We start from the raw sequence: 13,063 nt of genomic DNA, 5'->3' as shown, positions 1-13,063 counted from the left end.
GCCTGTATCTACGCGGGCAAATGCAGAGTGCTGGCTAAATGTATGTTTATTGCATGGCAAGCCCAACCTATAGGCGTATGTACATAATGCTGGATGCATGTACCCCATCGCTCCCCAAAATAAACACTGCTGACACACGCACAGTCTGTAGACGCCTCACTGCCAAACAGCTCCTGAATCGCCCAGCCCATCTTTAGCTCACAGATAGCGTTTTATGTGCATGCCAAGTTGATGTTTGTTTAGGTATTGCACTCCCCCACAGCCCCACCTCATTTGCCCTCCCCATCACGTTGTGCTGTTCTTTGGGATGGAGAACAAACAGTGCTGGCGGGACTGAAACAGTATCAGCAAAGGGCAGGTGAAGGCTCGCCTGTTGCTAGGGCATCCGTGTAGGCTGGGTGTCATATATCATTGTCCTGCTTTGTCTAGCCCCTGCTATCACCTGAAACACCTAACGCTGAGTAAATAACAGCAACTGCTGAATCTACTGACATGTGTAAATGAGACCTGGGTAAGTACTGGCTGTGGCGTGTTGACACTCATTACCCTGGCTACCACAAACAAGCTACCATTTGGGTACAAATTCTTGATGTATTCAAACCTGAAAAGAAAAGTTTGGTTCTGGTTATTGTGGCTGTTTCCCTGCAATGGGAGGGAACAGCACCCGGGAGTGTTATTCTGAACCCTGTTTTGTTTCAGCCTTTGTTCCAACCAGGAGTGATAGGGAAGACTGGCTCCGTGATACTGGTAAGCCAAAACACAACTAGAAGGGTTTAGTGAATCCCAGGCAGTTCAGGATAGAGCTCTGCTGGAGCTATCTTTAGGGATTCCCCCCAGTTCAGAGCCCTGGGTTCCAGCTCTAGATCCCTCCCTGGGAACGCAGTCTACTTTCTGGTTTTGTGCGTTTGTCTTACCAGCTTTACACTAGGGGCACTTACATTTAATAACTACTACAGCTCAGCTAATAATTTTGGCAAGTGGGCAAGCCACAGCCTGAGACTGTGCCACATCTCAGGTGTTTCCTTAGGCCGTGCTCTGGTGGGAGGCTGGCACAAAGACCCAGCGCTGTATTCCCTGCTGCGCACAAGTGGCTGTGGAGAATGGTTTTGGAAGAGAAGGGAGTAGTTTATTGAACGCTTTTCTCCATACCGCGATCACTGCTTATTTGCCCTTTGGCTTTCAATATGCCGCACTGGCAATGGCTAAAAAAAATAATTTTCATTTGAAGCTGCGTGGAATAGGGCAAAGCAGCAACTTCCTTGATACAGGAAGACTTTCACACAAGGCACTCATCACAGCAGCCATTTCCCCTATGCCTTTTTTCACTCCTAAGAGCACTCTTAAACCCCACCCAAGACAAGCAGTAGGCCCAAAAGACTACAAAGTACAAAAAAAACAAATAAACAAACAAAAAAAAGGCCTTGACAATCAGAAAAAAAGGAAAAACAAAGGGGAAGCTCTGTCTCCAGACAAAAATAAATAAATAAATAATCCTCTAGATTACAGTTTAACTTGGGTCTATTTGGGAAAACATGCTTCAACTCCGGCAGATCAGGAACCGCTTTCCGTTTTGCTCCATTTCTTTAATGGTTTAATGACCAAATACATCTTAAGCATAACTCGCAGGCTCTAACACATGGCATTCTTAGCCTGGACGTGGGACAGACCACATGACAAAGGTGATGGGGGAAAGAAAAGAAAACTCACCTAGTCTGCCACATTCTTCTCGCTTGGTAAAATACTTGAAGCCATTGGCGGCCCTTCTCTCTGCCTTCTCGTGTTTTTTCACATGCCAGGGCAGCTTGGTGGTGATGTTAGTCACAAAATAGCAGCCAGGACGAAGACAGTGGTAATGCCCTCGCATCCTGAATTCACAGTGCTACAGAGGAGCAAACAGGGAGGTTGCTTTAAGCATATCTAAAACAAACGCACTCTCATCTGCCTGCTACTAATGCTGTCCCTCTGAGACATGTGAGAGGTCTGAACTGATACTGTAGATCACATCCATTTTATCTTCCACAAGCCGCAATGCAAACTTGTTCCCTGTCGTGTATTTTGTATTGCTGTCATGTATTCTGTATTGCAGTAGTCTATGTTGAAATATCCCCAACCTAACTCGTGGCTTTCCCTGGTATTCATCATAGATTGTTATTTTATTTCATCTTGTGTCTCTTAGATCATTCTAGTAGCCTTGTCCACTTCACCCAAGTCAAAGAACCATAAAAGCAGTGTGATTTTCAATTTGATTGAAATCAAACATTTTGCTAGGCCACTAATAAAGACCCTTCCATGGTTCTGTAGCTAGATGAGGCATGAAACACTCAGCCTCACTTCCTAATGGGTAGTCTACTTGCTGTTTTCCATTCTTCTCCTGCACACATACTCAGGCTGGAACACTGCTTTTGAATTGCTCTTACCTGGTTTGGACAGAGACACTGCAGCGAATAGTAAGCAAACTGGTCTCGCACATTCACCAGATTATTGTTGGGGTTGATGTGGTCCAGGCAGTGGGATTCTGCTTTGCCAGAGGTTTTGCACACATACTTGCAGTTCCCAAAGAGACAGTGGAAGTGGAATTTGTTGGCGTACTTGCAGTCCGTTGCCAGGCAGGGATCACTGGAATACATCCAAAAGCCAATCATCACCTTCACTCATTTCACACATTTGTTTCTTTGCCAAAATTTAATTCAAGGGGAGCCCAGCTGAAGCCTCTGTTCCAAACATGGCCTACATATTTCCTATAGCCACCTTCCTCTTTCGTAAAATTGATGCTGGCAACACTATTGCAACTCCACCAAGCTAGTGCACTTTCTCGATTAAGACTATTAAAATACAGCAATGCATGGTGGGTTCTGTAGTCTTCCAATTTAAAGCTCTCTCAAGATCTGGATGGATGCCGTTTCTCCCCTTCTACCTGTACTTACCTCAATGGATTCAGATAGTTTCGCCCATCTCAATTTTGTGTAACCAAAGTGAAACTCTTAGGCATGCACGCTGCAAGGTGCAAGGGCTTTCCCTGATTAGACAAAATTGGCAGTGACCTATTTAATCAGCTAAATGGTTTTGGTACCTTACTCCCCCCACCCATTCCATGGATTTCTGGCTGCACAGAGATCAGATCAGAAGTAGCTGAACATTGATCTCTTGGATCCCAAGCACTGTACCCAATGACACCTACTCAGACACGTGAAATAGAATTAATAGACTTCTTTGAAAGCAGATAAATGACTGTCAATATACGACCCATAGACACCAGATACACCACCAGCCTGAATGACTAAGCTGTAATGCCTAACCTGATCCTGCACTTCTGTGTCCTCCCGTAAACCACGTAACTTCTGTGCCTCTTTCTGTCTATGTAAGAGAAATAACACCATCACAGCAACGCTGTGAAACTTCTTAAATGTTCTAAAAAAGTTCAGCAAGGTACATTACCTTCTGCCAGACACCTCCCTTGTGAATGACTTTGTAAACTAACCCTACAAAACCAGAGGCACAGAATTTAAGGAGACTCATTACACTTGCAGAGAAGTTCAGCCAGGACAGCAAAACTCTGACAAAAGCGAGAGAGAAGTGCTCCTTATTCCTTGAGCTGCTGAGAGACCCACTCCTGGTAAGGCACAGTCCAAGCACTTGTGCCCCCTCCACTCTCTGACCCCAGTCATTCCTAAAAAACGCCACAGAGCTTACTAGGGAAAATACAGGAGAAATCCAGCACACTTTCTTTTCAGCAATCTGTAAGCATCTACTTTTAGTTAGTTCTGTGTACTTTGCCGTAGTAACACCTCACCTTTCCATGACTGAGCACTCAGTTGCCCACTGATCTTTGCTCAACTATAAGAAACTCTTGGTAAGTCTCAGACTTGCAGCAAGATCTGGAGGCGGGCTAGTCAGGCATCACGCTGAAAACTTTAAAGATGCTATACCTCCTCTGTAGCCTTCAGTGTCAAAAATACTGCAATGATGCACGTATTTCTGCACACCTCTCATGAGGTATAAAAAAGGCTTCAGTGATATATCAGCAAGTTTCTTTCTCCTCTGAACTTGTACCTAAGAGTGCTCCCAGATGCACTCAAAATTCCTGTTTTTTTTTTTTTCCTCTAGGAAAACTGAAGGCATTTTCTAGACTGTGAGATAAAGCCTGGAGTACTTTCTAGACAGAAGGTCTCTCAGTGGGTGAATGTAGATGTAGTACTGCAGCTCTGAAGAGCAGTAAAGAGGGGATTGCCAGGCTGGAGGGGAGATAAGGAGGCAAGCAGCATCTACAACTTACTTCTCCTGGAACTGGAGAAATCCGGGTTTGACCTGAGGCTTGGCGTTCTCCAGGGAAGTCGTTGCCAAGGGTGAAGTTGCCAGGTTAGGCACTGATGCTGGGATCTGAGGCATCTGGGGTATGGTTGAAGCCAGCTGCTTCCAAGCTAGCAGTGTGGGGGCAGAGGGCACAGTAGCTGGACTCGGAGTGGGCACGTCGAGGGCAGGAGCACTTGCCATGGTGACAGAAGTAGCAGATGGTGATGAAGGAGCCAGCGAAGCCTTATTCTCAGTAGCAGTTGAGAAGGGAGACTCAGAGTTACTTTTCACAGTTCCACCCTCAGTTCGGAAGTGAAAACTGCAGAAAGACAGCGTAATTCAGACATAAATTCTCGACCATTGCATATACCTCGACTGAGCATCAACAAGAATGCGGCAGGAGTCTGCAAACAAATTAGCTGAGATTAAATCCTAAAAGGGGCTCTGCAAACTTTGTGGAAAGATTTAGGGGCCTCCTAGACTATCTGTGAAGAGAAGGAAATTCATTAAGAGGGGTGGAGACAGAAAGGTGCAAAAACATGTTGAAATCAGAGAGATGCAAGAATCGCTGCAGTCAGTAAGATCAATATCCCTATGAGGGCAGCTTCCCACGGCTGTTGTGAAAAGCCAGTAGTTTGCAGTAGTGAAGCACAGGGAACTATCCAATGCCAGAGACCAATGGTGCTAAGAGATCTTTCTGTCCTAAGATTTGCAACATCTCCTTCCCTTTAAACCCCTTCAGAATTGGTCACGTGGCCAGCTACTGAAGGCCTTATTCATTCCTTACTGGGGCAAATCTTCCACTGACTTTAAAAGGAGCTTGGTGTGGTTTTGAACTGCAGATAATGCTCTGTAGAAATCTGCAACAGGGAAAATTTCCAGTATCCCACCCTTTCTTTGCTAGTCCCCTCATTGTACTATCTGAAAGTCCTTCTTCACCCAAACCTCATCTAGTGTTCTGAGCATGCTATAGAGTCTCTGTAATATAGGCCATATTATCCAGCCTACAGTTCTGGCTACCAAACTCTGGGCTGTCTGCTGCTTTCCAAAATGATGTGAAATGACAAAGGGTTTACAATATAGAACATGGCAGGGTGAGAAGGAGGTTGCTGTTGGGCTGGACAGTTTCACTGCTTCATTTCAAGATCCTTATCCACGTGATGTGAACCTCTTTAACAAAACCATATAAACTAAGGGCTAGGGAAAACTCGTTAAATGAGACTTGTCATGAACAATAAAATGCTTTCTACACTGCACTGATGGGGAGCTGTCTACTCCACAAGAAGTCTGTATCCTATGACAAAGGCTGGGTTTACAGGATCCTCTCCCTCCCATATTTTCTTATTTCTTTGTATAGTGTATTTCTGCACTGTAAGAAATATGGGTCTCCTTGAACACACACTGTCTATCAAGTAGGCTATGGAAAAACACGAATGTCCAATTCTCAGCCTTGTCAACACTGTGAGAGGCACCTCTTTTTCACAAGTTGAGCACATTTATTGTGAAACAAAATTAAACAGCACATAGTGTTCTGCAAAAATTTTAGCTGAGCACACAGGAAGCATGTGGATGCCCAAACTGCTGCCCTCAGGACTGCCCACATTTCTGCTCTTGAATAGAGTTACTCAGTAAGGTCTCTCTTGTCCTGCAGTGTGCACGTTTTGGAGTTTTCTCAAGGTTTCCCAGGACTCGCGCCCTCCTACTTACTTGGCGTGCTTGATGGCTCCATCCAGGGTGCTGAAGAGGGCACCGCATTCCTCCACGACACAATGGAAATGCACCTTATGGAGAAAGTCGCACTGTGCATCGCAGAAATCCTTGGTACCAAACCTGGCCAAGCAGACAAGCAGACATCTTACAGAAGGCCCCAGAGGAGAAGCAGTGTTGGAACAGACATATTTTCTTTGTTTTTCAATTCTACTACCGTTCCGTTTCCTAACATCACTGTCCCTGCTGCACAAACAGCACTGCTGGCATTGTTGCTTGACTACTGCCTGTTATATAGATCCAAACATGCAGAACAAGAACCTAATTTCTCTCCAGTTGAACTTGACTGAGAAACTCCCATTCACATTTAGTGGGAGAAAATACAGAACTACTCTGAAATAAAAGATGAAAATCATTGTGTTTTTAAGTGCCTATGTACGAAAGCCAAGGCTCTGAGGAATGATCAAAGGTGAGTAAATAAAGGGAAATCTAGACCAAAAGGACACTACTAAAACATCACAGTTTTGGGGTGGTTTTTTTCTGTTTCCATCTACTGGGAGTAGCAAAAGGCAAGAAACAACCGTGGTTCATGGAAATCTGGATCCAGAATCTGCCCGCCCCCCACCTTGAAAACAACAGGGTATCACATAGATGGGAAAGACGAAGTATCGCCTATATAGCAATTACAGCCTACTATGCATAAATAATGAAAAGCACAACCCCTGAAGTACAGAAGAAACAATGCTGCAATGCAAAAACCAGAGCAAAAGCCGTCACCTAAGAGGTGCCTCTTGTCATCTTGGAGGAAACGGTCAAGAGGGCAAAACCAACTAAGCAGGGTTTCACTGCTCATTCACTGCTGAGATTCTCCGGACTTAGTAAGAGTAGCACAAACACATGTGATTTCTGGAAACTCCAGAATCACAGGGAATTGAGAAATCAAGTAAAAAACACTGGCAGGAAGGATTTGAAACTTAACAGGAGAATCCTGCATAATTAAGATACAACAGACTACAATTGCTCTGATGAGCAGGAAAGCAAGAAACAAACAGCAGCTCGTGTGGTCCCAGGAGGGAACTCTTCGCAATTCGAGGGTAAAGGAAAAAAAAACACTTGTACTGGAGAAGGAAGGTCAGCACATATAGAATACATGCAGTCAGTTAACACTTGCAGGGAGAAGATGAAGGAAAGTAAAGGTGTAGTATGAGGTAAAGAAACCAAGTTACTGCACGCTAAAGGGGTTGTTTTATCAGGGACAAAGGTATTGCACTTCGAAAGAAGGTCCCAGTAAAAATGGGAGGGGATGAGTCAAAAATGGCTGCCTTATAAAATGTACTTTGGATAGGAAAACTAAAGACAAAGCAGACAATTAGGGATAAAATGAAGACCTTCTAGAAGAGCAGATAAAGGGACTGGTTGAAAAATATAAATATGCACAAATCAAGCAGTCTGGATGATGTATGTCCTGAAGTGCAATGGAAATTAACTCACAAACTGATTGCATTACTCTTTGCTATTTTTTAAGCCATAGAGAAGAGAGAGGTACTAGGAAATTGGAAAAAAAAACCCAACCCCAAAACCCCCTAGGTACTGATTCTTTCAGGGAAAAAAAGACAAGTGATCTTTGGCAATTATCATACCTCTAGTCTTAACTTCTCCTTCCAGTAAAGTAATGGAACAAATATTAAGAGGGAGGAGAAAATCATTAAACATCTAGAGGATAAAGGAACCATGAGCAATAAACAGCATCAGGATTATAAAGAATAAATCTTGCCAGACAAATTTAATTGCTTTTTTTGATAGAATTACAAAATTAGTGGATGAAGGGATGCAATATATTTGGATTTTAGTAAAGCATTTTGATACAGTCTTGCATATGCTTAGAATTAATTCAAATTGCCCTGGATGTGAATGCTACCTCATGGATTGAAAACTGGCTGAAGGACCGTAAACAAAGGCTAATGACAAACAGCAACGTACTGAGCTGGGAGGAGGTATCTTGTGAATGCTGCAAGGATGACTTTGGTTAGGTCTGAGCTTATTTAACATCTTCATTAGTAATGTAGGAGAAGGAGCCAACAGCGTGTTAATGAAATTCACAGAAGATACTAAACTGGGAGGAGTTGGCAACACCAGTGCAAGAGGAGAAAAATAACACAGAGAGGCCTTGCGAGACAAGGGAGCAGGTTCAGAATACGACAGTTGTTATTTGGAAACATATAGCTACCACATCTGGGGGGTGGGAGGTGTTTTTATATGTAGGGGACTTGTGAGAGCAATATTAAAAGTAATTCTGTGTAACAGTGGATGGTAACCATGATACATATACATTATACAGTATAGATGCAAACAAGGTAGCACAATTGTGAGCTGCATATACGGGGGCAGGAAGCTCGTTATATCTGGAGTGGTGATACAGGAATGGCAGCCCAGTTCTGCACCCATTCAGGGAACAGCATGAACAACAACAGCAACAACATGATCAGCAGGCTGAGGGGACTAATTTACAAAGTCAGATTAAAGGAAGTAAATAAGCTTGGTTAAATGGTATGCTAAAAGTCTGTGGCTATCTGAAGGGGGTGAACTCCAACTGCAGAGAGGAATTATCTGCTGTGATTCAAGGGGATATAACCAGGAGAACTGGAAAAAAAAATACAAAAAGGGAAATTCAGGCAGCATACCATGAAAAAAATCGTGACAGTGAAACATATTAGGTGGTAGAATAATGCTCCCAGAGACAAGAAAATAGCCACGCTGCTTGGCATAATTAAAATTAGGCTGGACAAAATGCAAATAGATTGCAGTGAAGGATCTCACACTGGCCAGGGGCAGATGGACTAGAAGACTTTCCAGTCTTTTCCATTGAAGTTGGTGATTTACAAAGTGTCCACAGTCATTTGTAGGCAACGATCTGTGTCAGAGCACAAACGTATATGTGTCTGCCTGGGTGTATCTGTGTATGCTCAAAGCATGTGTCTGTCTGGGCATGTATGTGCATGTGTCTGTGTGTGGGTGAGTTTTGTATCTGTTCCATTTTCCTTTCAAGCCTCCTTGTCTACAACAAAAACAGCAGAAGCCATCCCAGTTCCCGTACCCCTTATACTCCTGATTTTGTTTCAGTGGCGTACTCCTATGGTCAGAGGAAATGCCACAGCAAGAGTTTTGAGGCTTCCGTGATCTGTGCATAATAACTGAACATGGTCCAACAGACGCTCAGCGCTAAGAGCACGCTGTGGTGGGTCCCTGGCACTTGCAGACTGGGGACATAAAGAAGAGCCTAAGATGAAGTCTAGGCTAACAGTACGATGTGAAGGTCTGTGCTTATAGTTGGCTCTCAAGATCCCTTTGCAAAATAATTCTATGTGGACAGATATTTCTTACAGGACATTAACATCTACCGCAGGCAGCCGGGACCGAGGACTAAATGCACTCCAGGTGACCAGCATATCACAGAATTAGGCCTTTAAACTCAAGAGAACTCTGCATTCGAGTGTGAACTAATAAGCCAGACACTTTGCAAAGGAAATAATTTTCCCTTCCCTCTAGTCCCAGTTCCATGCTCTCCTTACCGGCGCAGGTACATCTTCCATGGCTCAGAGAGCTTCTCCTGGACCAGTGCCTTCACTGCCTTGCCCAAGTACTGTGTTGGCTCTCCAGCCCCAGCCTGGCTGCCATCTCCTTCTGTCTTAATGTTCAGCAGGGTGCCAAGGCTGGCACTGGTCTTGGACATCTGGAACAAGAACATAGACACTGCGTCAAGCCCAGCATACAGCTGTGGACACTGCCAGTCTGGATACCCTCAGGACTGTCCCCCAGAAAGCTGTGTCTTCAAAGATTAAGAGAGAAGACAAGAAGTCTGCACAGGCTGCTTAATAACACCTCACTCTTCTGCATCCTCCACCCAACTAACACAAAGTACTCAGGTGCCCATCCAATATTCATGGCTCTCATGTAAAGTAATGAAGCATCATGTCTGTTTTACACATGGGGAAGCTGAGGTAGAGAGACATAATACCTGGAGTATGGAAAAGGTGTGCAGGCTTAAACATGAATAACCCTATATAGCTCCTACAAAATACTGGTCTCGGTACAGAGCTAGTGATAGAACTGGTAAGCTCTAGTTTATTTAGAATCATCTTATCCCAGCCACCAGGTTGTCTCCTTCTTTAAAGTGACTATCGGGTGGGGGCGGGAGGGGGGAAATCTCATTCAACTGGGGAAAAATTCTGGCTCCACTTAAGTTCCTGGAGAATTCTTACTAACTTCAGTAAAGAAACTATGTCACTTTGTGTGCTAAATCGACATAACCTCCACAAAGTGGGACTTGGACTCACAGTTTGCCTTGTGTGAAAGGCTTCAAATAGATTCTACACAGAGAAGGTTTAGAGGTCCAGGTGAATGATGTGCAGGACAGAAAAAAAGTTACTTAAGAATGCTTAGAGAGAAAATTTTCGTTCAGAATAAACGCACAATTTCCCAGACCCTTTCTTGCTTTGTTGTGCTCTCAATTACCTCCCGCAACAACAGTGAAATTCACAGCATGAATAAATGCAGGATTGGGCCCAATACTGCCATTATAAACTCCACCCACTTGAGGATCTTGAAGCCCTTTATAAATATCAGTTAATTAAGCCTGACAACCCCCCTAAATAAACTGCAATCCGCTACAGGAACCCTGGCTATTTGAGGCTCTCTTAATGCCCCTGAAGGTAAAGCCCCTGCTGCTATGTGGAAACGGCAGCTCTTTATGGCTGGAGTCAGAAATTCAGGTCATCTTTTTCCATTGGTGTTTTTTGGGCATTCAATTTCTATAAAGGGTTCTTTTTCCTAGACAAATAATGCAGTATTCCTCCAGCAACAGAAACTGTTTGCAGCAAGAGGAAGAAGCAAGCGTGATGTGTTCCTGAGCACACTGAGCCTGATTCTGCAATCCTTAGTCTTGGAATAGGCTCCTTCAAATCAGTGAGCTCTATTCTTTGCTGGTTTATGACTCTATTCTTTTCTGGTTTATGTCATCAGTTAACCCCTTTCTTCTTTAAAAAAGGAACAAACTTGAAGAACTCATATTTTGTACCTGTGCTACGCTTACTTTGCACAACATAAAGAATCTTCTGCAGGGCTACACACAAACAAATGCTTATTTCTAAGCATATGCTTAAATCTCATATTCTCCTGGAGATTTTCAAGTGAAGTATCTATTGAAACAGAATTTCCCTGAGCTGAGGCCTTCAGAATGACTCAGGACCCCAGACAGCAGACTTACTAAATTGATTTACTCACTAGGGAAAGGGCTGTGTATTTGGAATCACCAAAGGGACAATACGCAGGAACAAGTAAGAAATTAAGTTTAAAAGGAAACATCAAAAACCCCACTGTAACAGAGAGCCAATGGAGGAGAAAAGTGGCGTAAGGATAAACACAGAAATTAAACAACACAGAGAAAAAAAAGTGATGAAATAAGAGAGAAAGGAGGTGAGAGATTACTAGGCAAAGTCACTTTGCCCTCTCTTGAGGGTTATATGGCCTTGATGCATGTAACGCCCAGAGCCAAGGGAATGGCAACAGCTATGCCTGTAAAACCTATCATATAGTAGAATATTAAAGCATGGCTCAAAGGCTGCCCTGATCTCTACTGCAGTTGTATACAACAGCAAAATTAATCTTGGTACAGTAGAATTTATCATGTGAAAGGGAAATATATATTTGAGATGATGTATAATTTAAGGAAAAAGTAAGGAAAAAGAAACCGTGCATTATCTAAAATAAATGTTCTAGAACATGGTAAAGGGGGCTCTGTTGGACACCATTACTCACACCAGAAAGACAGAAATTAATGATTTTGGCTCAAAACTTCTAATTTTTTTCTTCTCTCTTTCATAAAAACAAATTATTTTCCTCCCCCTCCCCAATGAAAGAAAATGTTTTTAAGTAAATAAACAAAATGAGTAACTATAAAAAGAGAGCGAGAGAGAGTTGCCAGGTTCTGGAAATAAAAATGAAAAAAAAAAAAAAAAAGAAAAAAATCTTTCGGAGCCCTCCTCTGTCTAGAAAGGATAAAAAAAAAAGGTGTCAGAGGCTGCAATATATTTCTTCAGCCAGTTCATTAAATTAATTCGTAAGCAGTGGCTCTGAAATTATACCCGATGAAAAATGGTCTCAAAATTTAAATGGTACAAACTCATCTTATTAGAGGCAAAACATTAAAAAACAAACGCATCTCTTCCCCCCCCTCCCCGCCATCGCAGCTTTAATTTCTCTTGGTGGGGGGAATGAAAGGCGTTTGATGGATGGCTCTTACCTTATTCATAAGCGAGGATAAAAGAGATGAATTTGCCGAGACTGTGTGGCCATTTGATTCATTACTGGAACACACAAACCAACAGGGTTTAGTTAAGATGTGCACAGGGACTGTGAGCACTGAGATTAATCCTTCTCCCTTCAAGCTGCCTCCCTCCTCACCTGCTGCATCTGGAGGAAGAGAATGATGCCCACCCTCCCTTGGGCAGGCCAAACTCTTTTACTTGTGATAGCCAAGATGGAGAGAAAGAGGATCCCAAGTTTGCAGAATTTAGTTCTTTCAGCTATTAAACAGTCCAAACCTCTTCCTCCAGTGTCCGCACCATCACACTTTTTTATTAGCTGACTCAAAACCCACCCCATGGTTTACTCCTTCATCCTGTTAGAACTTTCAAAAGTATGCCACAAAATGAGGGCTGATGCTGATGGAAGACTCACGCTGCCAGAGACACCATCCTTATGGCCACAGCTAAGCATGCTGAAAGGCAACCTTAGTATTTCACACGCATCAGTAATAGTTCTAGCAGGCTCACTGATCCCCAGTATCAGTTCCTCTGCAGTTTTCCCACAAGGACAAGCCCCAAGCACTCCTGCTCTCAGTAGAGATGGTGGACAAGTGGGCCATAGGCTTTGAGACAGGTGCATTCAGATCTGCTTGAGTGCAAAGACTCATCACCATAACGGTAGATTAGCACGTGCCAGACCCAGACCAGAGTTACACCCGATTGTCTTATGTTTCCATTTTCTCCGGAAGGTGCCTCTCTCAGAC

General features: G+C 43.4%; 1 protein-coding gene across 1 annotated transcript in view; it reads right to left on the bottom strand.

The window, feature by feature from the left end:
* Nucleotides 1-4,269: 4,269 nt before the first annotated feature.
* CASZ1 (castor zinc finger 1) overlaps nucleotides 4,270-13,063 on the bottom strand; it is a 34,628-nt gene continuing 25,834 nt past the window's right edge. Inside the window, exons 9-12 of the mRNA XM_009889555.1 lie at nucleotides 12,296-12,359; nucleotides 9,567-9,727; nucleotides 5,998-6,120; nucleotides 4,270-4,609 (exon numbers count right to left, since the gene is read on the bottom strand). Coding sequence (XP_009887857.1) covers nucleotides 4,270-4,609; nucleotides 5,998-6,120; nucleotides 9,567-9,727; nucleotides 12,296-12,359 — 688 coding nt within the window. The remainder of the gene's footprint in view (nucleotides 4,610-5,997; nucleotides 6,121-9,566; nucleotides 9,728-12,295; nucleotides 12,360-13,063) is intronic.

This window comes from Charadrius vociferus, unplaced genomic scaffold (genome assembly GCF_000708025.1).
Source record: "Charadrius vociferus isolate BGI_N301 unplaced genomic scaffold, ASM70802v2 scaffold477, whole genome shotgun sequence".
Classification (NCBI taxonomy): domain Eukaryota; kingdom Metazoa; phylum Chordata; class Aves; order Charadriiformes; family Charadriidae; genus Charadrius; species Charadrius vociferus.
The sequence above is the reverse complement of the archived record's forward strand: the minus strand, read 5'-3'. Positions and strand labels throughout refer to the sequence as shown.